The sequence below is a fragment of the Aotus nancymaae genome, unplaced genomic scaffold (assembly GCF_030222135.1).
Source record: "Aotus nancymaae isolate 86718 unplaced genomic scaffold, 86718_ANA_hifiasm-v0.15.2.pri h1tg000011l, whole genome shotgun sequence".
Taxonomy (NCBI): Eukaryota; Metazoa; Chordata; class Mammalia; order Primates; family Aotidae; genus Aotus; species Aotus nancymaae.
The window spans coordinates 58,194,150-58,219,134 of NW_026988422.1; the positions used below are offsets into that span (position 1 = coordinate 58,194,150).

Here is a 24,985-nt window from a genome sequence, read left to right on the forward strand (position 1 = left end):
GCAGAAATGTGGTAACTCCAGAAGTTTTCATCTGTAATCTTTGTTTTGTAAGAAACAGGGATTTTTTTTCTCTTCAAAAAGTACTCTACTTCCTTTTAGACCTTTCACAAATATTTTTTTAGGAGAAATAAGGAGAAAAGAAAAAAAAAAAACCACAGAATGCCTGTCGCAGCTACTCACTTCCATCATGAATCACGGACACAAAACCACAGCTATGTGGCTAGCAAAGGAACTATGTGTTTTCACATTTCATTATTGGGAATCATTTAGCAATCTTCCCTGTGTCATCTGCAGACAGACAGACACAGACAGACAGACACACCCCTCTGGGTCCCAAGCAGCCTCGTACAACACAGTCATCAGATGACTTTGCATTTAATCCGTTTTCCCTTTCTAATCCTTTTCTGAGAAATTATCCTGCCAGGTTTAAATCTTCCCCTTTAGCCCTTCTGCAGAGGTGGGGTGTGTGTATACGTGTGTGTGAGAGTGTGCAACCGTGTGTGTGTGCGCGTGTGCACCATGACGAGGGAGGAGGAGGAGGAGTGCTGAGACACTGATTCAGTTAATTCCAAAAGTGGAAACAAGTGTATGTTTCAGAGTCCTTCCCTTTTTTTTTTAACAGTTACCATAATACCACTTTACTTTGCTAAAGTTATTTTCACCTGGGAAGCTCACAGTGCCTTTTCTAACAGTGGCAAATTAATCAACTGATGGCAGATTTAAAGATGGAGTAACTGGAAAAACTACTGGACCCATAAATCAGAAACTTCCTTTACGTCCTGGACAAGGGGTGAAACCTGATACGTATTTGAAAACCTTGAGCTCAAAAGGAGAACTCACTGAGCCTGAAAAAAATCCTCATTGCGACTTTTGAGGCATGTTCTCTCTGCAGCTTCCACCCACGCCCCACTACACACACAGACACACACACACACACACACACAGACAAAGACACACACCCTCAGAGGGTGACCCTCACTGAGTGAGCAGCCAGTTCTGTAAAAAGCAGCCAGACGGGGCGAACCTTCCCTGGGCCATCTGAAAAAGAGCTTTGCCAGTCTTTCCTTTCTTTTCTTGCTTCATTGCTTCCAACTTCTTCCTTTCAAACAAAAATCCTACAGGATTTAAGTCAGTTAGATGCTATGAGCACAGCTACAAGCTTGAAATGTTTATTGTTACTATTTTTTTAAGTCCCGTGCTGGAAACTGCATACATTAGCATTTTAATGAGGCTGAATGCTGCTCCAGGCCCTCACCGACTTCTGTAGTTTTCTGAAAAGACACTGGATACCTTGCCTGACCCAGTCCTCTGCAGTTTCCAAGCCAAGCTGGGTGTTCCCACACTGGCCTAGGCTCATACGCCCTGGAAGCTGGTTAGCACAATGACTACAAATGCAAGTTCTGAAGTCAAGCAGAACTGGGTTGGAATTGCCCTTACACTCAGTGTCCTCATTGCAAAGGGGGAGGCTATGGGAATACCCTCCTCACAGGGTCACAGCAAGGACTGGCAAATGTGCTGAGGATCTTCCACTCACCCCTGGATCCCCCTCCATCCCCCCTCTGGGACCTGGGAGGTTCCTTTGCCCTCGGTCTTCTGGTCCAGTTCAGTTAATGGGGAACTCCAGCAGGAGGTCAGAGGGCAGGAGAAGGTGAGTGGAGGTGCGGATCCTCCCAGCTCCCTTGCGACAGGCACTGCAAGTGGGCAGTGGCTACATTCCTCCACCAGCGGCCACAGCCCTGTCCAAGGCCCTCTCCTATAGCCTGAGCTACCCTGGGTTCTTATGACTGCTGGTCCCTTGCCCCTTTAGACCTGGAGGGTAAGGACCTGCCTATGTAGCTACCCTGGGATACTCCACCCTCCTTCATTGTTTTCTCCTGACCCTGTCAGTGCCTTTGTAAATAAATACATCGAATGTGCCATCTCTTTCCTGCTGGAACTCTAACTGACCCAGACAAGAAAAAGTATTTGCTATCGAGTGCTGAACCCTTACCTATGTGACCCAGCACTTGATCCACATTCCCTTGTGTTATTTTGACCACAGCCCTGCGGAGTCAGTATTGGTATCAACAGTCTTTCACACCAAGACTTGGGGAGGTGAAAGAACACACTTGACAGCATGGCCAGGGAGCAACCGAGTCAGATGGAACCGGGGCCTATCTGATTTGTGGCCCATGCTCTTAGCCACTGTGCCAAGCTGCCCCCAGTATTAAATTAGGTGGTGCCCGTAAACTGCCGGCTTACTCAATAAGGCTCCAACAATGGCAGGTTAGAACAGCAACCACATACAATCAAAAAAACCCACAGTCCTAAATGTTACTTTAGCAGAACCCTAACCCAACCCTGACCACAACCCTAAGATTGAAACCTCACTCTAATGCTGCACTACTAAAGTTAGCCCTTTAATCTTACCCTAACCACTACCGTCATGTTAAATAGAATGTCACCCTAACCACAACCTTAGTGCTAGCCAATCTTAACCCAAACTTTCACCGCAGTCACCATAATTCTAAGCATACCACCAAGGCCGTGATGAGCTCTGGGGAACCTCCGCACCCCTCTGCTTCTGAGTGCTGGTCCCCGTGCTATGCCATTTATACTCCACTACTTAGACACAACACAATTGACCAAAAGACATGTGTGCAACATCCACGTCCTGCATGTCACTGAGCTGGTGACTCTGAAGTGGGGACAGCAAGGAGGAGAAGAAAAGGGTAGGGATCTAGCAGAGTGCCTGAAACACAGCAGGGTGCAATAAATTCTACTGATGATGATGATGATGAAATGGAAGAGGTAGCTCTCCCCATCACCCAGCCTCAGGCTGTGGGAGGACAGAAGGTGAATAACTCGTATCTCAGAGATGTATTAAGGGCTGGACCTGGGACTGGGCTGGGAGGAGTCCTCTCCTGAAACCAAACCTAGGATGTGGCCCATATAATCCTCAGCTCTTGGAGAATCCTTAAAAAGGGAGTCGCTAGGTTGTCATCAGAGATTTTGAGATCTTCTTGGGCCAGATGTCCGCCTTCAGGCTCCAATGGGAGAAGGGGGAAGGTAGGAGGAAGTGTGTAGAAAGCAGACACCATTTCCCTTGAATCTGTCCAGTGCCCCACATGGGGAGCAGGAGGGGCCTCCTCCCCTGAGCACTCAGAGTCCTGAGCTCGGCATCCTCACCAACCCAGGGGTATCTGCCCTGCGCCAAGCATGACAAAAGGAAGAGGTTGCTGGCTTTACCACGCAGAAGGAGGAAGGCATACTGGCCCCCACCTTCCTCACCATCTCTCCTGGAGTCTCTAGGCTCCTGATCAAAGCATAGCTAGACCATGTGCTCTGGGCTACATCTGCCCAGAGCTGGAGTCTTTTTGTCATCCCACACCTGTGCCCCTAAGGCCATCCATGGCCTGCTCAGGGCCTGACCTCCATGGGTCTCAGGTATTCGTGTGGGTTGGAGAGGTGCACGTTAACACTACAAAGCCTCTGAGGTCCATCCCCTCTAGAAGGGACCTCCACAGCCAAACCCAGCTGGAGAGGACTGCCTTGAAGCAACACACTTTGTAAGGGAAATTGGAGACATCTCTCTTCATCCCGGAAAGAGGCCAGGTCTAGAATCACCACATACAGCTGCCCAGGCTGGGAACTGCACAACTCTTGGGTTGCCTGTCACAGAGACTGTAATGTGAAGGACAACCCCTGGTGTTGTGTCCAGCAGCTGAAAGGCCCAATGCAGAGCAGCAGCCCTCCTTCCTCTGCCTGGATGGAACAATGCTTCAGATGCATCTGGCCACTCCAAGTAGTCTCTGCCGGGCAGGGGTGCGCTGGGTCTGGCAGAGGATGCGTGCCAAGGGACCCTCCACAAACCTTAGTGTGGCCCATCCACATTTCTAGAAGCTACCCTCTACAACAGCAGGGAGAGGGGGCGTGGGTGGTGAAGGAAGTTCTCAGCTGAGACAAAGGTCTCTTCCTACTCTCCTCAAAAAGCACAAGCAGAGCTTCTGCATCCTCAGACTTGGGAAAATAAAATCTCTTCCACTGGGGGCCAGGTAGGGTGGCTCACGCCTGTAATCCCAGCCTGCTGGGAGGCCGAGGCAGGAGGATCACCTGAGGCCGGAGTTCCAGACCAGCCTGATCAACATGGAGAAACCCCATCTCTACTAAAAATACAAAATTAGCCGGGTGTGGAGGCACATGCCTGTCATCCCATCTACCCAGGAGGCTGAGGCAGGAGAATTGCTTGAACCCGGGAGGCAGAGGTTGCAGTGAGCCGAGATTGCACCATTGCACTCCAGCCCGGGCAACAAGAGCAAAACTCCATCTCAAAATACAAAACACAACAAACCTCTTCCATTGGATCTAGCTGGAGGCCTACAGTGAGCATCCCCTTCTTCCTAATCCCTCTGAGCCCTCCCTCTTCCAAACCCACAGCCCCAGGGAAGGGAGTTGTGGGGGCTCTTCTAAGGGCCAAGAGATGGAAGAAACTGGGAAGAGACTCCTTTACAGCTGCCACCACACCCTGTCCAGACTCTCAGCACTCCTGAGGCTCTGTTAAGCCCGCTCTCGCTGCCCTCGGGACAGGCATTGCCCTCAGCTTGCCCTGGCTTCAGACCCCCAGGGCCAAGGGGCACAGGGTAAGGAAATATTGCCTGTTGGGAGGGCTGGGAGGTGGTGACATGCTAGGAGATGGCCTGAGCATCAGTTCAGAAGGAAATGGCCCTGAGACCATCTCTGTCTGCTCTAGGAAGCAACAGAAGATGCATTAGGACAGGAATGTCCATTCAGTGGATATTTAGTTAGTGAAGGCTTACTATATGCTGGCACTGTTCTAAGAGCTTGGGGTATGTCAGTGAACAAAACAAAGATCCCTGCTCTTGAGGATCAAAATAACTGGTAAAAAAACCAAAAAACAAAAAACAGCTGATTATATACAAATGTCATAAATAAATAAATTATATGCTATGTTAGAGAGCGGAAAATAAAAAGTACTGTGGAAATAAGTGAACCAGATGAAAGGACTCTCAAGTTGAGGCTTGAAAACATCAAATAATGGAAAAATGGGAGAATCTCCCTCTTGGGAAGAAGCCAGGTCTGGGGTCACCACATACAGCTGCACAGGCTGTACACTGCACAACTCTTGGGGTACCTGTCAGAGAGAGTGTGGTATGAGGGAAGGACATCCCTGTTGTGTTAAGCTGGACATGACAGGGGATGTCCTTCCTTAAGCTTAAAATTAGAAGATTTCTGGCCAAGCGCGCTGGCTCACGCCTGTAATCCCAGCACTTTGGGAGGCCAAGGCAGGCAGATCACGAGGTCAGGAGATTGAGACCATCCTGGCCAACATGGTAAAGCCCCATCTGTACTAAAATAACAGAAAATTAGCTAGTCGTGATGGCACATGCCTGTTAGTCTCACCTACTCGGGAGGCTGAGGCAGGGGAATCACTTGAACCTGGGAGGCAGAGTTGCAGTAAGCCAAGATCGCGCCACTGCACTCCAGCCTGGTGACAGAGTGAGACTCCATCTCAAAAAAAAAAAAAAAAAAAAAAAAAAAAAATTAAAAGATTTACTTTAAAAGGCTTCCTCAAGGACCACACTGAGAAGCTTCTTCTTAAAAGTGGCTTCTGTACATATACCAGGCATGAGCAAATACCTCAGCCCAGTGTCAGGACAGCTAAAAGGTAATAACAAGCATTTGCATGACATGTTAAAACTCACAAAGCAATCTTTCACACACATCTGAGTTAATTGTCACAACATCTCAATGAGGGAAGAATTAACCCTCTCGTTTTACAGATAGGGACACGAATGCTTAGTGATGTTAAATGGCTTGGCCAAGGTCACAAGGCCAGTTAGTAGCTAAGAGACCAAAATTGGGTTTATGGATTCTGAGTCCATTCAAAATAGTTTTCAATGTCCTAAGTGTTGGGGGAATTCCAGAAAAACCCAAGGGGCAATTTTGGGAATCAGAGTTATAAAAACAGGTCAAGAAAAAGAAACAAAAAAGGCTAAAAAAATAAAAGAAAGAGAGAGAGGGGCTCAACCCTCGGAGGCCACCAAAAATTTGTAGGGTTGAGTTAACCCCTCAGAGAAAGAGCACTCAGTGGCCATGAGGAAGTGGGAGACATAGCACAGAAGATGCAGGCTGCTTAGCCCCCCCAGCAGGCTTGCCAAGGCGTCAGGGACAGTGACGACGGTCTGTGCTGGTGAGAGGCTCACATGTCCTTGTCACAACCTTGGAAACAGGCCAAGGGGTGAATAAGCACATTCCACCATCAGGGATGGGAAGTGGCCAGGCTGGCGGCCAGAGTCCTAGACCATTCACTCCTTTTCTCTCTCTTTTTTTTTCTGGAAACCGAGTCTGGCTCTGTCACCCAGGCTGGAGTGCAGTGGCGTGATCTCGGCTTACTGCAACCTCCGCCTCCAGGTTCAAGCCATTCTCCCACCTCAGCCTCCCGAGTAGCTGGGATTACAGGTGCGCACCACCACACCCAGCTAATTTTCGTATATCTAGTAGAGACGAGGTTTCACCATGTTATCCAAGCTCCTGACTTCCAGTGATCCACCCGCCTCGGCCTCCCAAAGTGCTGGGATTACAGGCATGAGCCACTGTGCCCAGCTGACCATTAGCTCTTGAGCTTAGAGGAGATCCACACAAGCCCTCTGATTTACAAATGTGGGAACAGGTCCAGGAAGGGGAGAGGATTTTCCCAAAGTCTCTGAGCACACGTTGGTCTCCCAGCATGTCCCAGCTAAATCAGAGAGAGGACAGCGGCAGCGGTGGGAGGGGCTGGAGCGGGGCCAGGCTCAGAAGGTCAGGGCAGGCCTTCAGGCTGACCTACAACCGAGTGGCCAACCTGCATCCTGCCTCAGTTTCCCCAGCTGTAAGCCCAGACAGTGGGATGCAGAAAAACTCATCCTGGCAAATGAGGTGTTCTACACTGATTTGTCACAAGCACATGGAGTAGGCAGGTAGGCCAAGGGATTTCATGTTTATTGGACTGATTGTGTGGCAGACACCCCACAAATCAGGCTACATTATTTCAGTAAATTCTCCCAATCATCCTAAGAGATGGGCATTTGTTTTCCCACATCAAAGTCAAAGAAATTGAGTTTCAGAGAGGTAAAGGGGCTTGCAAAGTTTGCGAAGGCATCAGGATTTAAATTCTACCTAAAACCAAATTTAAACCCCTGCCCCAGGCTCCCCTGACACATGCACTGGGCCACCAGGCACCCTCCTCATGTCCCCTTCTCCAATCAGCAGAGTCTAATGCTCAGGGCGCCCAGCACTGCCCCAGCCAGGGACCAGTCTGCACTCACTCATAACAGTGCCACACAGCTCCTTCCTGCCAGCCAAGCCTGAACATCTGCCTCTAGGTTCATGATATCATCAGGAAACCCGTCCACAGCAGCCATGCAGGGAGCCTCCTCCTGTGTCCTCCCTGCCCCCCACCCCTTTGCTGCTGGCACTGGAGGAAGGGGACACAATTTACAAGCTGCCACATGGAGTTCCCCATGCTGGGTGTCTGTTCCCAGCCACTCTCTTCCCGGCACCTAGTTTTTTTTTGAGATGGCATTTTGGTCTTGTCGCCCAGGCTGGAGTGCAGTGGCGTGACCTCAGCTCACTGCAACTTCCACTTCTCAGGTTCAAGCGATTCTTCTGTCTCAGCCTCCCAAGTAGCTGGGATTACACATGCCTGCTACCATGCCTACAAAGACACCAGCCCAGCTAATTTTTTTGTGTTTTTAGTAGAGACGGGGTTTCGCCATGTTGGCCAGGCTGATCTCAAATTCCTGACTTCAGGTGATCCGCCCACCTCAGCCTCCCAGAGTGCTGGGATTACAGGCATGAGCCACCTCACCCAGCCCTGGCATCTAGTTTCTGATTCTGCTTCATCACTGGGAAAACCCATTGCCATTCTCTCAGCCAGGGGATGCTGCCTTCCTGGCACCTTTGCCCCCAGGAAGGGATGCCTGGGTCTCCCCACAGTGGCTCTGGGGCAACAATCTATTGCGAGGTCCCTCTGTTCCCTCAGACTTAGAGAGACCACCCACTTGGGAGTGGAGTCCCTGTGCTCCCAACAGGAAAGGTAGTCAAAGGTCTTGGGTGGAGGGGCAGTGCTCCCACAGGAAACCCGAGGGCTCATTCTCAGCAGCAGTAGGTTAAACGTCATGCCAAAAAGTGCCAACAGGGCCCCTGTGGAGCTGGGAGGCTGAGGCAAGGTGGGGTTCTCTCCGGGGTAGGGAGCCTCTGCCAGGTGACCACCCACACACAGGCACATGCTGCCACATGTGCCCAGTGGTCGAGGCGCTCACCACCTGAGGTTGGAGCTCCAGCAAGAGCTGCCTGGTGCCCCGGCCCTTCCCTGTCTCCCCACAGACAAAAGCTCAGAGAGATTAGTGCAGGCAGAGGACAGGTGCTGGAGACACCAGGCTGGGAAAGGGTAGGGACGGGCTACCTCCCCTCTCTGAGACTCTTCTCACCAACAGAATGGCAACATGGGCCACCTGTTGCAAGGAGCTGTGACACGTAAAACAAAATGTGTGTAGACAGCTAATTGGCTCAGCCCTACTCTGGGCAAGTATTTACTCAGCTCCACAATGGGCTGAGTCATGCTCAAGGTGCTGGAGAGATATCAACCAAGAAAAGAGAGAAAACCCCCTGTCCTCCCTCACCTGACAGTTTCTTGGGGTAAGAAAAATATTAATTCAAATACAAGGGTAAAATACCTGAGACATTGGTGCTGCAGAGAAAAACAGCCAGGTGGGAGGCGGGAGGGTGTGGAGGGCTTTAGATGCAATGGACAGAGAGGGCCCTACCAAGAAGGAAAGGGGAGAAGCAGCCACGGGAGTGTCGGGGGAGGAGTGTTTTCATGTGGGTTGAATTGTGTCCCCACGAAAAGACACGAAGTCCTAACCCCAGACCTATGAATGTGACCTTATTTGGAAATAGCCTTTGCAGATGTAATTAGTTAGGTTTAGATGAGGTCAAGCTGGATTAGGGAGGACCCTAAATCCAATGACTGGCACCCTTATAAGAAGATGACAACACAGAGACACACAGACACATGCAAGGAAGAGGCCCTGTGAAGAGTGAGGCAGAGGTCAAGGTCATGCAGCTACAAGCTAAGGAAGGCCAAGGACTGCCACCAGCTATGCTGGCAGAGAGACACAGAACCTTCTCCCTCAAATCTCAGAGAAAACCAATCCTGCCACCTCGATTTTTGGACTTCCAGCTCCTGAGCTGTAAGAGCATAAATTTCTGCTGTTTTAAGTCACTCAGTTTGTTATGGACGCCTTAGAAAACTAATACAGGGGCCAGGTACAGTGGCTCAGCTTGCCCTGAGCTCACACCTGTAATCCCAGCACTTAGGCCAAGGCAGGAGGATCGCTTGAACCCAGGAGTTGGAGACCAGCCTGGGCAACATGGTGAAACCACATCTCTAAAAGTCAACATAGTGAAACCCCATCTCTACTAAAAATCCAAAAAAAATTAGCCATGTGTGGCGCATGTATGTAGTCCCAGCTACTCGGGAGGCTGAGGCAGAATTGCTTGAACCAGGGAGGCCAAGGTTGCAGTGAGCTGAGATTGCGCCACTGCACTCCAGCCTGGGCGACAGAGCAAGAGTCCATCTCAAAAAAAAAAAAAATGAGCCAGGTGTGGTGGTGCACACCTGTAGTCTCAGCTACTTGGGAGGCTGAGATAGGAGGATCGCTACAGTGAGCTGTGACACTACACTCCAGCCTGGGTGACAGAGTGAGACCCTGGCTCAAAAACAAACAAACAAACAAAAAATTTCAGGGCTCCAGGGAGGGAGACAGCAAGTGCCAAGGCCCTGAGGTGGGACTGTCTCCAGCATGTTTGAGGAAGATACAGTCAGCTGGCAGGGCAGAAGGAGGATGAACATGGGCTGTGAGAGGTGAGGGTGGACAGTAGGGATGTCAGAAAGGTTGTGAGGCCAGATCATGTAGGGCCACCCTTGTGGGAAGCCCTTGATAAGGGGGGGCTCTTCCACTTTAGACAAGGGTCCCAACTGGAATGTGCTGCAGTGAGTGGGTGTGGTTGGCCCCCATGATCTCCATCCCTGGGGTTACACCTTTGAATATGTTACATCAAATGGCAAAAGAAAATTCAGGTTACGGATGGAATTAAAATTGCTAATCAATTGACTGATGGAATTAAGGTTGCTCATCAGTTAACCTTAAAATAGAGAGATGGTCCTGGATTATCTGGGTGGGCCCAGTGTCATGACATGGGCCCCTAAAAGTAGAAGAGGGAGGGAAGGGAGTGAGTCAGGGACAGAGACAGTCAAAGAGACAGGCAGAGGTAAGATGCAAACACGGAGTCCAGCTGCTGCTGCTGCTGGGTTTGAAGATGGAGGAAGGAGGCCACAAGCCAAGGAACGAGGGCAGCTCCTGATGCTAGGAACAGCCCTCGAGTGACAGCCAGCAAGGAAACGGGGCCTCAGTCCTGCAACTGCAAGGGACTGAATTCTGTAGATAACCTGAATGAGCGAGGAAATGGAGACCCTAGAGTCCCAGGAGCCTACTCACACCTTGATTTCAGCCTGCTGAGACCGGTTTCAGATGTGTGAGCTATAGAACTGTACAGAAATAAATGTGTGTTGTTTTAACCTGCTAATTTTGTGATCGTGTGTCATGGCAGCCGTACAAAATGAACACAGTGCACAGTGGATAAAGAGGTGGGGTGTGCAGAGAAGAGGCAATCCAGAGGAGAGGGAGCAACCAGGCAGGAGCAGCCTGCTGGGAGCCACCACCAAGGAGCCACAGCTCCCCAGACACCCCCCAGACACCCCCCAGACACCCCATCAGGGCTCAGCACTGCCCTTCAGGCCCTTTGTTGCCCATGTCATGACCAAGCTTGCTTAGTTTCTTTTTTTTTTTTAATTTTTGAGATGGAGTTTCACTCTTGTCACCCTGGCTGGAGTGCGATGGCACAATCTCAGCTCACTGCAACCTCCGCCTCCTGGGTTCAAGTGATCCTCCTCAAGCCTGTGTAGACGTCCCCAGGGCTCAGCCTCTAGGTCCTCAGGTCTGGACAAGGAGCAAACCCAGCAGAGGTCCTCCCATTCTTGACGTCTCCCCTTAACCTCCTCTCCCCTAGGGCTGGTGACAATGGTCCTGGTGGAATAACCCTACCCCAAGCCAGCCAAAGCCACTGCTGGATCTGCTGACCCCTGAGGTTGGGTCTGGGCTCTGATTTCATCTCAGAACAGGTCTATACATATGTACATGTGCACACACACATGCACACACACACACACACACACACACACACACTCCAGTTTCCTCTGTCTGCTCTTTGCAACCTCCTCCCATCCACCGAAGTCCTCAAGGCAGAGAGATCCTGCCCATTGACAGCGAATGTGTGTTGAACACTAACTCACATCAGGCACCACACTAAGTGTTCTACTCACATGGTCTCATTTAATCTTTCCTGTCATCCTATCAGGTGGACACCATTGGCTTAGAGAGGTTAGGATGAGTGCCTATTGTCAAATAGCTGGTGAGTGGTAAATCCAGAATTAGAGCACACCAAAGCCCAGGCTCTAACCCTCACTACTCAAAATATGGTCCATGGTCTAGTAGTATCAGCATCCCCGGGGATCACGTTAGAGTTGCTCATCCCAGACCTGCTGAATCAGAACCTGCATGTTGACAAGTCCCCAGGTGACTCACCTACTAGTTTCCATTTGGGAAGCACTGGTCTAAACCACTGCTTTCCAAAGCCTGCAGGTTGCGGGTTCTTGTAACCAGCCCTCTCTCCATTTTTCAGTCCCATCCCAGCTGCCTGGCTTTTGCTCTCCAGGTGAGGCAGGCCCTCTGCCCAGCCTTGGGGAAGAATTCATGGCATGGGGCTCAGAGGGAGTGTCCAGGGTTCTACAGCCAGCCCAGACGACAGCTGGACAACATCAGTCTGGTCCTTTGTAGGGTACCCTGCCTGCTGCCTGAGACACTCCTGGCCTCTCCCTCTGGTCTTCCTCCTGGACACAAGTCTCTCGGTTTCTGCCTGCTCTCCTCCAGGGGGCATCTGGCCATCACCAATCCATGTAGTGGTCCCCTCCCCAGGCATTTCCCTCCCCAACTCCTAGAATGCCTCCTGTGTCATGTCACCGCCTCTATCTGGACACACGGGGCCTGTCCAAGTTGCTATCAGGAGAGAGGCCAGGGACTGCTTGGGAAACCTGGCCAAGGTCACAGGAAATGTCTGACACCACCAGGCAAGCAGCATTTGGTCTCCTAAAACAAAACACAGCTGGGCCAGCAGCTGGGCCAACAACAGGGCGCTCCCAGATTTCATAGCATTGAGGCCCCAGGGCACAGAGAGACAGGCTGGCCTAGAGGCTGCAGCTCATTAAGAACATCACAGTAGCCCCTGGCCAGGGAGCCTGTGAAAGTCAAAGAGGACAGACCTGCTGTGGGCCAGAGACCTCACCCAGGACCTCAGCCCTCCACTGCCTGTCACATACAGGAAACCTTCACTGGGGGATGGAAGACTCACATGGCATCCTCCTTGCCTCGCAGCCTCCCCTCTCCCCATCATTTATTTATCCATTTAACTTACACTGATTGAGCACAGAAGTGTGCCAGGCATGGTGTTAGGTACCAGGGACACATTCATGAATGAGGGTCCCACCTGGACCCTCAGCCAGGGCGGATCAGAACAAGGCACTACTGGCACTGCCCACCTGCTCACAGCCAATCCCAGGCCCTCACTGTTATCAATCTGGGCCCCCTTAGCTCTGCTCTTTGTTTCTGCCCCCAGCACCCCTGGGCCTTGGCTGCAGGGTTTGGCTCTTCTGCTCTTGACCTTGGAGCTCCCTAGGCCCTTGACCTGAGTCCATCGTGTGAGCCCCGGGGTAGCTCCCGGTCCAGTGAGCATTTGAACAGACCATCCGAAGGCAGGGTGAAAAGCGCTGTGCTAGGGAAAGATGGAACACCTGCCTTGGGAACTGGCAGGGGCCTCACCTCCTCCTGCCCTCTGAGCAGCACATGGCGTAGTGCCCTAGGCTGCAGGTACGGGCTGAGGGTTCAATGCCAAGTGGGTCCTTTTGTTAGGCTAACTCTGTAGTTTGGACCCAGTGTCAGAACAAATATGGACTGAACACTTTTGATGGGCGAGGCACTGTTGCGGGAGCTGTAGGGAAATTCAGAGTGTAGGCCTCTGGGTCTGCAAGCACTGCGGGTGCAGGGGGCAGATGCACAGTTTGCATGCTGGAGAGTAAGTGCTGCAGGGGCCCGATAGCCAGGGAAATGTGATTCACCTTGAAGAATGAGGAGGAGTCAGCTGGGAGGAAAGATGCGGCAGGGAACTTCAAAGCGCTCTGACTCAAGACTGTGACAGGCAGAGTGACTTGCCCAGCAACTCCCGCTCCCAACCAATGCATCATAAATGGATGAATCCCACAAGCCAAAAGAGACAGGGAAAGCTCCGCTGGGAGGACTCTGTGCCCACCCTGGCCCTTGAGCTGGCACCTCTAGTATTCCTCCACATGCCTTACACCAGGCTTACCACCTGGGACCCTCAGCCGGGACCAATCAGAACAAGGCACCGGCACTGCTCACCTGCTCACGCCCAATCCCAGGCCCTCACTCTTATCCATTTGGGGCTCCTTAGCTCTGCTCTTTGTTTCTGGGCCTTGGCTGCAGGGTTTGGCTCTTTTGCTCTTGACCTTGGAGCTCCCTAGGCCCTTGACCTGAGTCCATCCTTTCTTTCTCCCTCCTCCTAGCTGCCCTTGGAAAACATCTGCTTGGGTGCCCGGGGCCTGGAACCCAGCTCACCAAGACCCTGGTCTGCCTAACCTCACCTGTTTCCAGAGTTCCTAAATACCCTCAACCTCCTTTCTTTGCTCTCCATCCTACTCCGCCAGTCTCTCCTGACCTTTCCTGCTGAGACCTAGCCTCAAGGTCAGCCTCCTCTGCCTGCTTCTCCTGGCCTCTGAGAGGGCAAATCCTCTTCCCCTTTATTTCAGCAAGGCAAGATTGAAACATTTCAGAAAGAACTTCTTAAGTAGGAAGCGAATGGAAAAACTAACCTGAAAAATGAAAAGGAAAACACAGTCCCCCAGAAATGGACTGGTTTGTAAAGTTCAGATTTCCTGTCCTGAGCTAGAAAAAGTCTAGCCAGATTGGCTGGCAAGCAGGCCAGGGAATCCTGCCCGGAACACTCCCCTTGTTCACTTGTCTTTCTATTCCCTTCCCCTACACGTTCCTTCTCCTCCCTTCTAAGAAGAGAGGCAGAAGCTGGGTGCTGAGGAAACTGAAGGGGCTTCTCTGGCAGAGGAGTCCTTCCTACATCATAAGGACCACAGGGGGAGGAGGAGGAGGCCAGGGATGGGGTAGGGGAGAACATGCATAAATAGCTTCCGTATGTGCCAGGCACTGCTCTAAGCACTTTCCTTATATTGACTAATTTAATCTTTATTTATTTATTTTTGAGGCAGAGTCTTGCTCTGTTGCCCAGACCAGAGTGCAGTGGCGTGATCGCGACTCACTGCAACCTCCACCTCCTGGGTTCAAATGATTCTCCTGCCTCAGCCCCCCAAGTAGCTGAGATTATGGGCGCCCACCACCATGTCTGGCTAATTTTTGTACTTTTAGTAGAGATGGTGTTTCACCATCTTGGCCAGGCTGGTGTCGAACTCCTGACCTCATGATCCACCTGCCTTGGCCTCCCAAAGTGCTGGGATTACAGGAGTGAGCCATCGCGCCCAGATGACTAATTTAATCTTTACGACAATTCATAACGCAGGTATTATCGTTGTTCCTACCTTACTGATGCAGAATCCGAGGCAGAGAGGTAAGTGACTCACCTGGGGTGGCCCACCTGGGAAATGGCAAAGCTAGGCTGTGAGCCAAGAGGCTGTGGTCCCAGGTACACGCCCTCCTCAGCTTTCTTGCAGGCACTCAAGGGCAAAGAGTTCACTTCCCTCCTCTTTCCACCCTAGCCTGGCAACACCCATGCCGGCCTCAACACCTACTCTCCTGCTCATATCTCTGGACGTGTGAGGGAGAGCCGAGGAGGGTGGGGAGGAGGGAAGGTGACTCTGAGGCCTTCTCCACCAGCCTTTACCAAACAGTCTGAAGGAAGAAGCCCCTCCAGAAAGACTCTGAGCCCCGGACCCCGAGCCCCACAGAGAAGGGGACTTACCCGGCCGGCAGTGACTGTGGTGCAGGCGGCTGTGCTCTGGCCACGGTGCCCTCGCCGGCCGCGCTGCTCCTGCGCAGGTTGGGTGAACGCTCGGCCCAGCGTCGAGGTGCCAGCCTGGAGTTCTGGGGGTCAAATTCCTCATCAGGAATGACCTCCTCGCAGCGGGCTCCACGGAAGCCGGAGCGGCAGACGCAGAGCTGAGGGCGGCTGCAGGAGCCCCGGTTCTGGCACGGTGGCTGGCACACGGCTGAGGACACAGGGAGAAAGGTGACAGCAGTGGCCATGGGGTGCTGAGAACACAGCTGCCCATACCTGCCTGTTAGAAGGGCCTGCTGAGTGCTGCTGACCCCATCGCTCAAGCAGGAAGCCACTCTCCTGGCCTCAGAGGGCTCCCTGACCCACGTGTCTCCCGCTTTCATCCACAGACCCCCAGGACGAGTTCACCTCTAATCTTTGGACAACCAAAGACTGCGTGGCCAGCTGCAGACTGGCTAGCGCCACCACAGCCCACAGAACACCCTGAAGAGGAAGTGCACACCTGACACTGTGTTTACACTAAAATGTTCACTCCCACCAGCCTGGAAGTCCCATGAGGGCAGCCCCAGAACTTAGAATAGGGACAGTCACAGAGTAGATTCTCAGTAAATATGGAGCAAATGAATGAATGAATCAGTCTCTTTTATGGAAAAGGGCCCAACACTGGCCTGAAATTCAAGCGGTTTGAGTTGCTGGGGTTTTCCTGTCACTCAAGAGCTGTGTGGTCTTGACTTCACTGAGCCTCTATTTGCTCTTAAATCATGGGAGCGGTGAACTAAGGAGGTTGGAGGACTCTAAGGGTCCTTCAAAGGTATCTTCAACTTGGCAGTCTCACCTTTCCTTCCATTGCTCTCCATCTCCCTCCCTCCTTAACAAGGCAGAACCCCCGACTACGGCTGGAGAAAGCCCAGTAGCCAGAACACAGCTGCCAGCACCACAGCCTCTGCCGGCCAGGTAAGTCCCCTCCTCTGTGGGGCTTCTGTTCAGGGCTCAGGTTCTCTCTGGATTCTGCCTCCTGGGTTGTGGGTCCAGCCAGGGGCAAGGTGGAGCTGAAACCGGGCCCTCCTCCCGGTCAGCCCTATGCAGCATTAGCCACCAGCTCCCCAGGCTGACTCCTCTCTTCATTGTCCTTCATCCCCTTGCAAAGTCCAGAGCCACATCCAGTGATTCATGACCAAGGGAACATCCCACACAGAGGCACACACTGGGATGCAGAGTCCTGCCCTTCCCCCGCCAGGACCTCCACCAGGGAACACGTGCCAGCTGGGCAGCACGGTCTGGCTCACACTGGACCCTCAAAACCCAACGCCTCATTCATCTGTCACTCCTTCATTCAACAAATAGTTGTTGAGCCCTAGTCAGTGCCAGGCACTGGGACAAAGTCCTTGTCCGCCTGGGGCTTGCAGTCGAGTGAAGGACTCCAAAGGGAAGCAAGGAAACAATAGCATGATGTGGCATCAGGCAGTTTCAAGGTCTGTGAAGACAATTAACCTGGGTGACGCAGGGGTCCAGGCCCAACCAGGAGACTCAGATGGGGCGGCCAGGGCACCTCTCTGAAGAGAGAGATGGGAGTATGCAAAGGAAGTGGACCCCCAAAGATCCGGGCAGTCTCCCAGGCAGAGGGTGAGGCGAAGACCAGGCTCTGGAGCCTGGAAGGAACGTGGCATGCTTGAGGAGCCACCGGAGACCCAGGGAGGCCAGGGTCTGGTGGCAGATCGGGCGTAGGCAAGGTCAGTGAGGAAGCGGAGGCAGACACATAGACCCTGTCATCCCAGGGATCCTAAGTGCACCTGTGAAACTTCCAGGCACCACTACCCAGACCAGGTGCCTGGGTTTTGTGAGCTGAACTCTCCTTTCGGAGAATAGTACCAGAATCTGAACCAGGGGCTGGCCTGGATAAACACCTCCAAAATTCCACATGGCACATGTCACAGAGACCTTCAATGGCTCCCTGGTGTCTTCAAGATTCAAGTCCATAGACTAGCACTGAGGACTATCCCGGTCTGATCCTCTAAGTCAGCCTGCTCCAGCCGAGCTGGCCTGCTGACTGTGGCCCCAGGTAGCCTCTGCTCTGTCTTCTCTCTGTCTTTGCATATGCTATGTCCTCTCTTCTTCTTCTTTTCTTTTCTTTCTTTTTTTTTTTTTTTTTGAGATAGAGTCTCCCTCTGTCACCCAGGCTGGAGTGCAGTGGCAGCATCTCGGCTCGCTGCAACTTCCGCCTACCAGGTTCAAGTGATTCTCCTGCTTCAGCCTCCCAAGTAGCTGGGACTACAGGTGCCTGCCACCATGCCAAGTTAATTTTTTGTATTTTTAGTAAAAATGGGGTTTCACTATGTTGGCCAGGATGGTCTCGAACTCCTAACCTTGTGATCCACCCACCTCGGCCTCCCAAAGTACTGGTGTGAGCCACCGCGCCAGGCCCGTCCTCTCTTCTTTCCCACTTCCTCTCCACTTAGCTGACTCCTACTGATCCCTCAAGGCCCACTTCCCCATCCTGGACGCCCATCTCTCAGCAGCTGCTCCCTCCTTTGAAGAACAGGAAAAAACCTGCCATGTTCACCCTCCACGGGGCATGCCTGCACGCTGCCACTAGTTCTTTATGCATGTGTCTCAATTTCCTAACTCATATAGCCAGCTCCTTGAAGTGTAGTGACTGTCTCTTACACCTCTGTGTATGTTTATCTCCTAACATACGCCTCACAATAACACGATTATTATCATTTTTATTATGGCAGCTGCTATCTGATGAGTGTTGACAACAGGCCTGGCACTGTGTCCTGCATACACGCTGTCACCGAAGCCTCTCAACAATCCTATGCAGCAGGTGTGACTATGATTCCCATTTTACAGATAATGCTGCTGAAGCTCAGAGAGGATAAGAGACTTGCCTGAGGTTACCCAGCTAGTTAATGGTGGAGCCAGGATTCAAATCCAGTTCTGTGTGATTGAGAAGCCCAGGCTCTTTCCACCCCACTGACTCCCAGCCGGGTGGGGATGGTTCTTCCCCTTCCTCTCTGCCATCTCTGAGCCTTGGCCCAGAGCTGGTAAGGAAACAAAGGGGATCTGTTGGCTTCAAATCAGCCACCAAATGCACCCTTGAGAACTCTGCCCTGAGAAAATGCACATCCCAATTGGCTTTGACAGCGGAGACCCCAGGACCCCAGGCCCTTCCAAAGCCCACACAGAATTTTAAAGTAATGATGGAAGATGTACATCAGCTCATGGGTTTATCCAGTGAACTTTCATACAGCGCGCACTGGGTGCGAAGCTTGTGATAGAGTCTCTAGCACACTGTTTGACACAGAAAGCAGAACACACAGGTTATAGGACAAGTGCTATGTCAACTGGACCCTCTAACCCAGGCTGAGGCACGGAGTAGGGAAAGTCAGGGAAGGCTTCTTGAAGGAGGTGATGCTGACCAGAGACACAAAGGATGAGTGAATTGGACATTGTGCACCAAGGGCACTCAAAGACCAGTCTATCCTCAGAGAGTTAGGGAAGGAACCGGTTTACAGGTTTCTTTTCTTTTCTTTTTTGAAACAGAGTCTCGCCCTGTTGCCCAGGCTGGAGGGCAGTGGCATGATCTCAGCTCACTGCAACCTCTGCCTCCTGGGTTCTCCTGCCTCAGCCTCCTGAGTAGCTGGGATTACAGGCACACACCACCATATCTGGCTAATTTTTGTATTTTTAGTAGAGACGGGGTTTCACCATGTTGCTCAGGCTGGTCTTGAACTCCTGACCTCATGATATGCTGCCTCAGCCTCCCAAAGTGCTGGAATTACAGACATGAGCCACCGCACCTGGCCAGTAACAGATTCCAATAGCATTCCAACCACAAGTTGGGCTCCAAGGCCAGAGCCTATTTCTCCGTGCCCAGGCACCTCTTCCTGGCAGGCCCCAGGTCTCTAGGTAAGCAGACCATGTCAGAGAATTGTAACCCAGAGCACTTCCCCAAACACAAACTGCCACCATGGCAGGATTTTGGCCTGGCCACCCCTCCCTCTGCCCAAGCAGACTTAGCCCCCACCTGACCACCTGCCAGGCCCCTGTCACCACCACCACTGGAAACATGGTCAGCTGGGGCCAGCCCAGCAGCCACGCCAGTGCTAGCAAACATGGAGGAAGCAGACATGCCCAGGGCAGGTCTTGGCCTTGGTTATTTTTAAGGGAGGGAATAGAAAGGGAAGGCCTGAGTGCTTTCCCACATGGACCCATACCTCTCTGCCACAGAGACCCACAGCCTGGCGTGGGTGACAGGAAGGTCATGCTGCTTCCACCTCTGAGTGTGGTGGTCCTTGCCTGGAGGATGGCCTTTAGAAAATAGTCTAGCTTCCACCCTTCCCCTCCTGAGCCCTGAGAACACGCCATCCTTCACGTTCACAGTAAGATCCTTCATACATATGGCCAACAAGTACATGAAAAAATGTTCAACGTCACTCATCATCAGGGAAATGCAAATTAAAACCACTATGAGATACCACCCTATCCCAGCCATAATGGCCATTACTAAAAAGTCACAGAGCAATCGATGTTGGCATGGCCACGGTGAAAGGGAAACTTATACGGTGCTGGTGGGAATGTAAATTTCCACCCTATGCAAAACAGTATGGAGATTTCTCAAAGAACCATTCAATCCAGCAATCCCACTACTGAGTAAAGGCAGAGAAGTCATTCTATCAAAAAGATACCCACATGTGTATGTTTATTGCAGCACAATTCACGATTGCAAAGATACGGAACCAACTTAAGTGCCCATCAACCAATAAGTGGATAAAGAAAATGCGGTGAAATCCTGTCTCCACTAAAAATACAAAAAATTAGCCAGGCATGGTGGCAGGTGCTATAATCCCAGCTACTCAGGAGGCTGAGGCAGGAGAATCACTTGAACCCGGGAGTGAGCCAAGATCATGTCATTGCACTCCAGCCGGACAGAGTGAGACTCCACCTCCCAAAAAAAATAAAAAGAAAACGTGATATATATACATCATGGAATATTACTCAGCCATAGAAAAGAATGAAATCATGTCTTTTTGCAGCAACTTGGATGGAGCTGGAGGCCATTATTGTAAGTGAAGTAGCTCAGGAATGGAAAACCAAATACCTCATGTCATCACTTCCAAGTGGGAGCTAAGCTGTGGGTATGAAAAGGCATGGCCGGGTACGGTGGCTCACGCTTGTAATCCCAGCACTTTGGAAGGCCGAGGCAGGTGGATCACCTGAGTTCAGGAGTTCGAGACCAGCCTGGACAACATGGTGAAATCCCATCTCTACTTAAAATACAAAAAAAAAAAAAGAAAAATTAACTGGGCGTGGTAGTGGGCACCTGTAATCCCAGCTATTCAGGAGGCTGAAGCAGAAGAATCGTTTGAACCCAGGAAGTGGAGGTTGCCGTGAGCTGAAATCGCGCCGCTGCACTCCAGCCTAGGCAACAAGAGCAAGACTCTATCTTTAAAAAAACAAAAGGCATACAGAGTGGTATAATGGACTTTGGAGACTCAGAAGGGAAAGAGTGAAAAGGGGTGTGGAATAAAAAACTACATATTGGGTAAAATGTACACTACTCAGGTGATGGGTGCACTAAAACCTTAGACTTCACCACTAAAAAATGTATCCCTGTAACCAAAAACCATTTGTACTCCCAAAGCTATTGAAATTAAATATACACATATGCATATATATATTTATTTATATTTTATATATATATATATATAATTGTAAAATAAGATATTTCACTCTCTAGCAATGCAAGGCCCCAAACCCCGCAAGCCAAGCCCCTGTGGCTCGCCATGACTCACAGCTCCAGCTCTGCCTTGCTTACTAATAATACTTCCCAAAAACATTTAGCAAGCACCCTATCTTTATCAGACTGAGTACCAAGGGCAGAAAGGTAAACAAGACTGGGCCCTGCATGGGGGAAGCTCTGACCAGTGGGGGTTCGCACACTCCTAGAAGCCACTTTCCAAGCAGGGAATTCGATCCTCAGTGAGGGTTAGGGCTGGCAAACTTTGGTTGGTGCAATGAACAAACAGCTCATGGGAAATGAGTGGTTAGCGGAAACTGTGGAAATGGCATTTAATATATAATATCATCGTAAATAAAGTTCTAAAAGGCTTCCACACCAGCCAGACGTGTTGGTGGGGAAAATGCCCTCAGGAAGCTAACCCTTCTGAATTAACCATGTAGGAGACGGTGCGGATGCCCTATCTGCTGAGGCAGAGCCTCCAAGTTTCAGGTTTTTAGAGGTTTAGAATCAGCCCTCACCGGCTTCACTCGCATCCTCTCTTGTTTTCACAAGTCTCAGCAAGATGCCTGGAACTACTTGACTTCCTCACGGAAATGTAAGCACCATGATCTGAGCCGAGTGTCCACATTATGGGATTGGAGCATGTAGACTCCTCTCCTCTCTCTCCACTCCCCCAAAAGCCACCCCTAAATTGCCCATGATGGTGGCATCAAGTGCCTGTCTATGAATGGGAACATTCTGACAGTTTTTACTGGTCTGCCTTAAAGTCAGAAAAATAAACACTTTCCTGAGTTGTTTCTTTTTCATAATACTACTTTTTTCCCATCTAAAGAGTGTCTTTTAAGATGATGTCTTTTCTACATTTTTGGAGTTAAAATGTTCTTTCTAATTAAAGGTGTTGGCAAGTGGTAATTGGTTTTGTTTTTCCTTTTTCCCTACTGGGAAAAATGAAAAGCTGGCCACTGTATGTTGGTACTTAAGATATTTTCGGAAAAGTTACTGGTGCATGGAGTCCAGTGACCCTTTGGGAGGGAGAGGCAATCGTGGTTGTGTGTCCTTTGTTTAAAGGAGACTAAAGTGAAACATTCCTAGGCCAAATGAGTACGATTTCAAAACTTAAATATCCAAAAGGAAATCAGCCATCTCAGAAGCTCCAGTGGCAGAGGCTGTTGCTTAAAGCAAAGAAGGAAATGCTGAGGTCCCCGGAGAAGCAGTTCCATGCAGTGCTGCAGGAATTTTAAGAGAGAAAACCTCCAACCACGGTGGACCAGGGAGTCTTCATGTTTTGCCTTTGGAGTTTCATGCCTCCAATTTTTCTTCAACAGTAGAGATCATAGAGGTGGGTGATGTGGCTCACGCCTGTAATCCCAGCACTTTAGGAGGCTGAGGCTGGAGGACTGCCTGAGTCCAAGAGCTTGCCCAGCCTGGGAAACATAGTGGGACCCCACCTCTACAAAAAAAGTTTTTTGATTAGCTGGGTGTGATGGTGCACACCCCTAGTCTTAGCTACTTGGGAGGCTGAGGCGGGAGGCATCACTTGGGCTCAGGAGTTTGAGGCTGCAGTGAGCCATGATGGTGCCACTGCATTCCAGTCTGGACAACAGAGCAAGACGCTGTCTCTAAAAATATATATAAACAAATTTAAGTGAGTAGAGATCATGCCTTATACTTGAGAAATCAACCCAGTATGGGTTATGTGGCTCTAACGAATCTCTATTTGATGCTTGGTCCAGTTATCGAGCATGATACCATAATGTCCATGTTTAGCCTCTGGAAGTTAATCTACACAAGACGGAATACCTCCCAGCCCCGGGACAGTGCCCTCGGACAACCGGAGTTAACCTCCCAGCCCCGGGACAGTGCCCTCGGACAACCGGAGTTAACCCCCCAGCCCCGGGACAGTGCCCTCGGACAACCGGAGATAACCTCCCAGCCCCCGGGACAGTGCCCTCGGACAACCGGAGATAACCCCCCAGCCCCGGGACAGTGCCCTCGGACAACCGGAGTTAACCCCCCAGCCCCGGGACAGTGCCCTCGGACAACCGGAGATAACCCCCCAGCCCCGGGACAGTGCCCTCGGACAACCGGAGTTAACCCCCCAGCCCCGGGACAGTGCCCTCGGACAACCGGAGATAACCCCCCAGCCCCGGGACAGTGCCCTCGGACAACCGGAAGGCTACACTGTCACGCGGCCTCCTCAAGCTCGCTTGCCGATGCCAGTCTTCAGCCATTCATCATTTGGGCTCTTTGGAACCCTTTCTGTTCCACATTCCCCAGACCTGCTCTTCTTCACTGAGCATTAGAGAGGTGGAAAGTCCCAGCTGTGGTGTTCCACTCTGGGGAGTGAGCAGCGATGCCAAAAGAGGGGGAAATAAAAGAAAGCTTCTGAAATTGCTTTAAAAACAAGAAATAAAAGGCATCGTTCCCCTGATCCCCCCAACTTCCTAGCTGAGCCCTTTCTCCCCTCACTCCACCCCAGAACAGTCATCAGAGATTCACTCAGATTTTCCACACAAAACCCCTACTTTTAGGAAGGGGCCAAACTTAGAATGGGCAGACCTGGGAAAGATTCTAGAAACAGCACCCCCACCACCATCCCACGCAGGCTGCTCCTACCGTCTGCTCGCAGCCCCTGCGGATTAGCTACTGGGTAGTGCCCAGTAGTTCCTGCTACTATTGGTTTGGTTTGACCCCAGCTCAGCGACATCTCAGTTGCACAACTCCGGACACATCTCATCTCACTGAGATGTCTCCACCAATGTGCCAGTGGCCTTGTCCATGAAATGGGGCTGATAATTCCTGCTTCAAAGAGCTGTCATGAGTCTCAGCTGAGCACCTGGACGTGGACATACTTTGTACCCTCTAAGGCTGTGCTGTAGCTGCGAACTGTCTGTGGTTATTTAAGTTTAAATGGATTCAGATTAAATAAAATTTAAAATGCAGTTCCTTCAGTCTCACAAGCCATATTTCAAGTGCTCGACAGCCACACGTGGCTCACGGCTACCACACTGGACAGCAAGAGATAGAACAAGTCCATCATCACAGGAAGTTCCACTGGCCAGCGAGGCCAAGCTTAAAACAGCAACACAAAACCACTCCCTCAGAGGCAAGATGGCTTCTGAGCTTCTCTGCTATGGCCTTTTCCCCAGGAAAGGGCAATGTCAGCTCAGGCCCCAGTTATAGAGATGAACAACCAAGGACCGTGGTGCAGGGTGGGGGCCGCAGTACAAGGTGGGGACTGCTTTCCAGGTGTCAAATATAGCCCGGCCCCTCCCCACCCCACACCCCGCCCCCTCACCCCCAGGCAGGGCGTTTGTTATCAGCTCTATCACTTGGACCCCAGAGACACCTTCTCCCTCCATCTATGACCCATTAGACAGAGGAGGCACCAACTTCCGGGTGGGGCCCTCCAGCCCTTCCCTTCCTTGCTGGCTTCCAGTGCCACCCCCTCTCTGGTCTGGGAGAGGAATCTCAGCTCCAGACTCTCCGCCCAGCCCCCAAATCCTGAAGTTCAGCTGCTCCCCAGGTTAAACCTCCATTATCCCTAAAATCCCCAAAATCTGTGTCAGTGAGATGCTAAGACCCTATCCACTGAGCCACCTGATCCCCTCCTCAGGATGGGGCCATGTCCCCTTTCACAGCTAGGCCTTTGCATGTGGGGCAGTTTGTACCTCATCCACAGTATTTACCTCAGACCTCCCTGGGCACCCGATGTGGGACCCCCATCTGGAGCCCTCAGTCTGTCCCTGGAATCTGCTTACTGGGGGGTCCACCTGAGGCCCTGAGCTGTTCTCCACAACTTTGACCTTTGGTTTCCATGGAAGGGGATGGACCCTGATGTCAGAGCTCCCTCAGCCCGGGGAATCCCTGTCTGGCTCACATACACCCTCGGAATCCTCCTCAGCATCTCTCTCTCCACTTGTAAGCTCTGCCCCGCCGTGTCTCCCAGGCCCTGACGGAGGGCCTGAGCCCCCAGGCTGTGGGAGAAGCCAGGGCCTCCAGGGCTCGCCCAGCTCCCACACAGCTGTGCCGGGGCCATGGCTCAGGACG

The 24,985-nt window shown here is 51.5% G+C and overlaps 1 protein-coding gene across 1 annotated transcript in view; it reads right to left on the reverse strand.

Moving 5' to 3' along the window:
• The window catches only part of LTBP2 (latent transforming growth factor beta binding protein 2), a 167,692-nt gene that overhangs the window by 75,900 nt on the left and 66,807 nt on the right, over window positions 1–24,985 (reverse strand). The window contains exon 8 of the mRNA XM_064374527.1: window positions 15,157–15,403. Within this exon, the coding sequence (XP_064230597.1) occupies window positions 15,157–15,403 (247 nt within the window). The remainder of the gene's footprint in view (window positions 1–15,156; window positions 15,404–24,985) is intronic.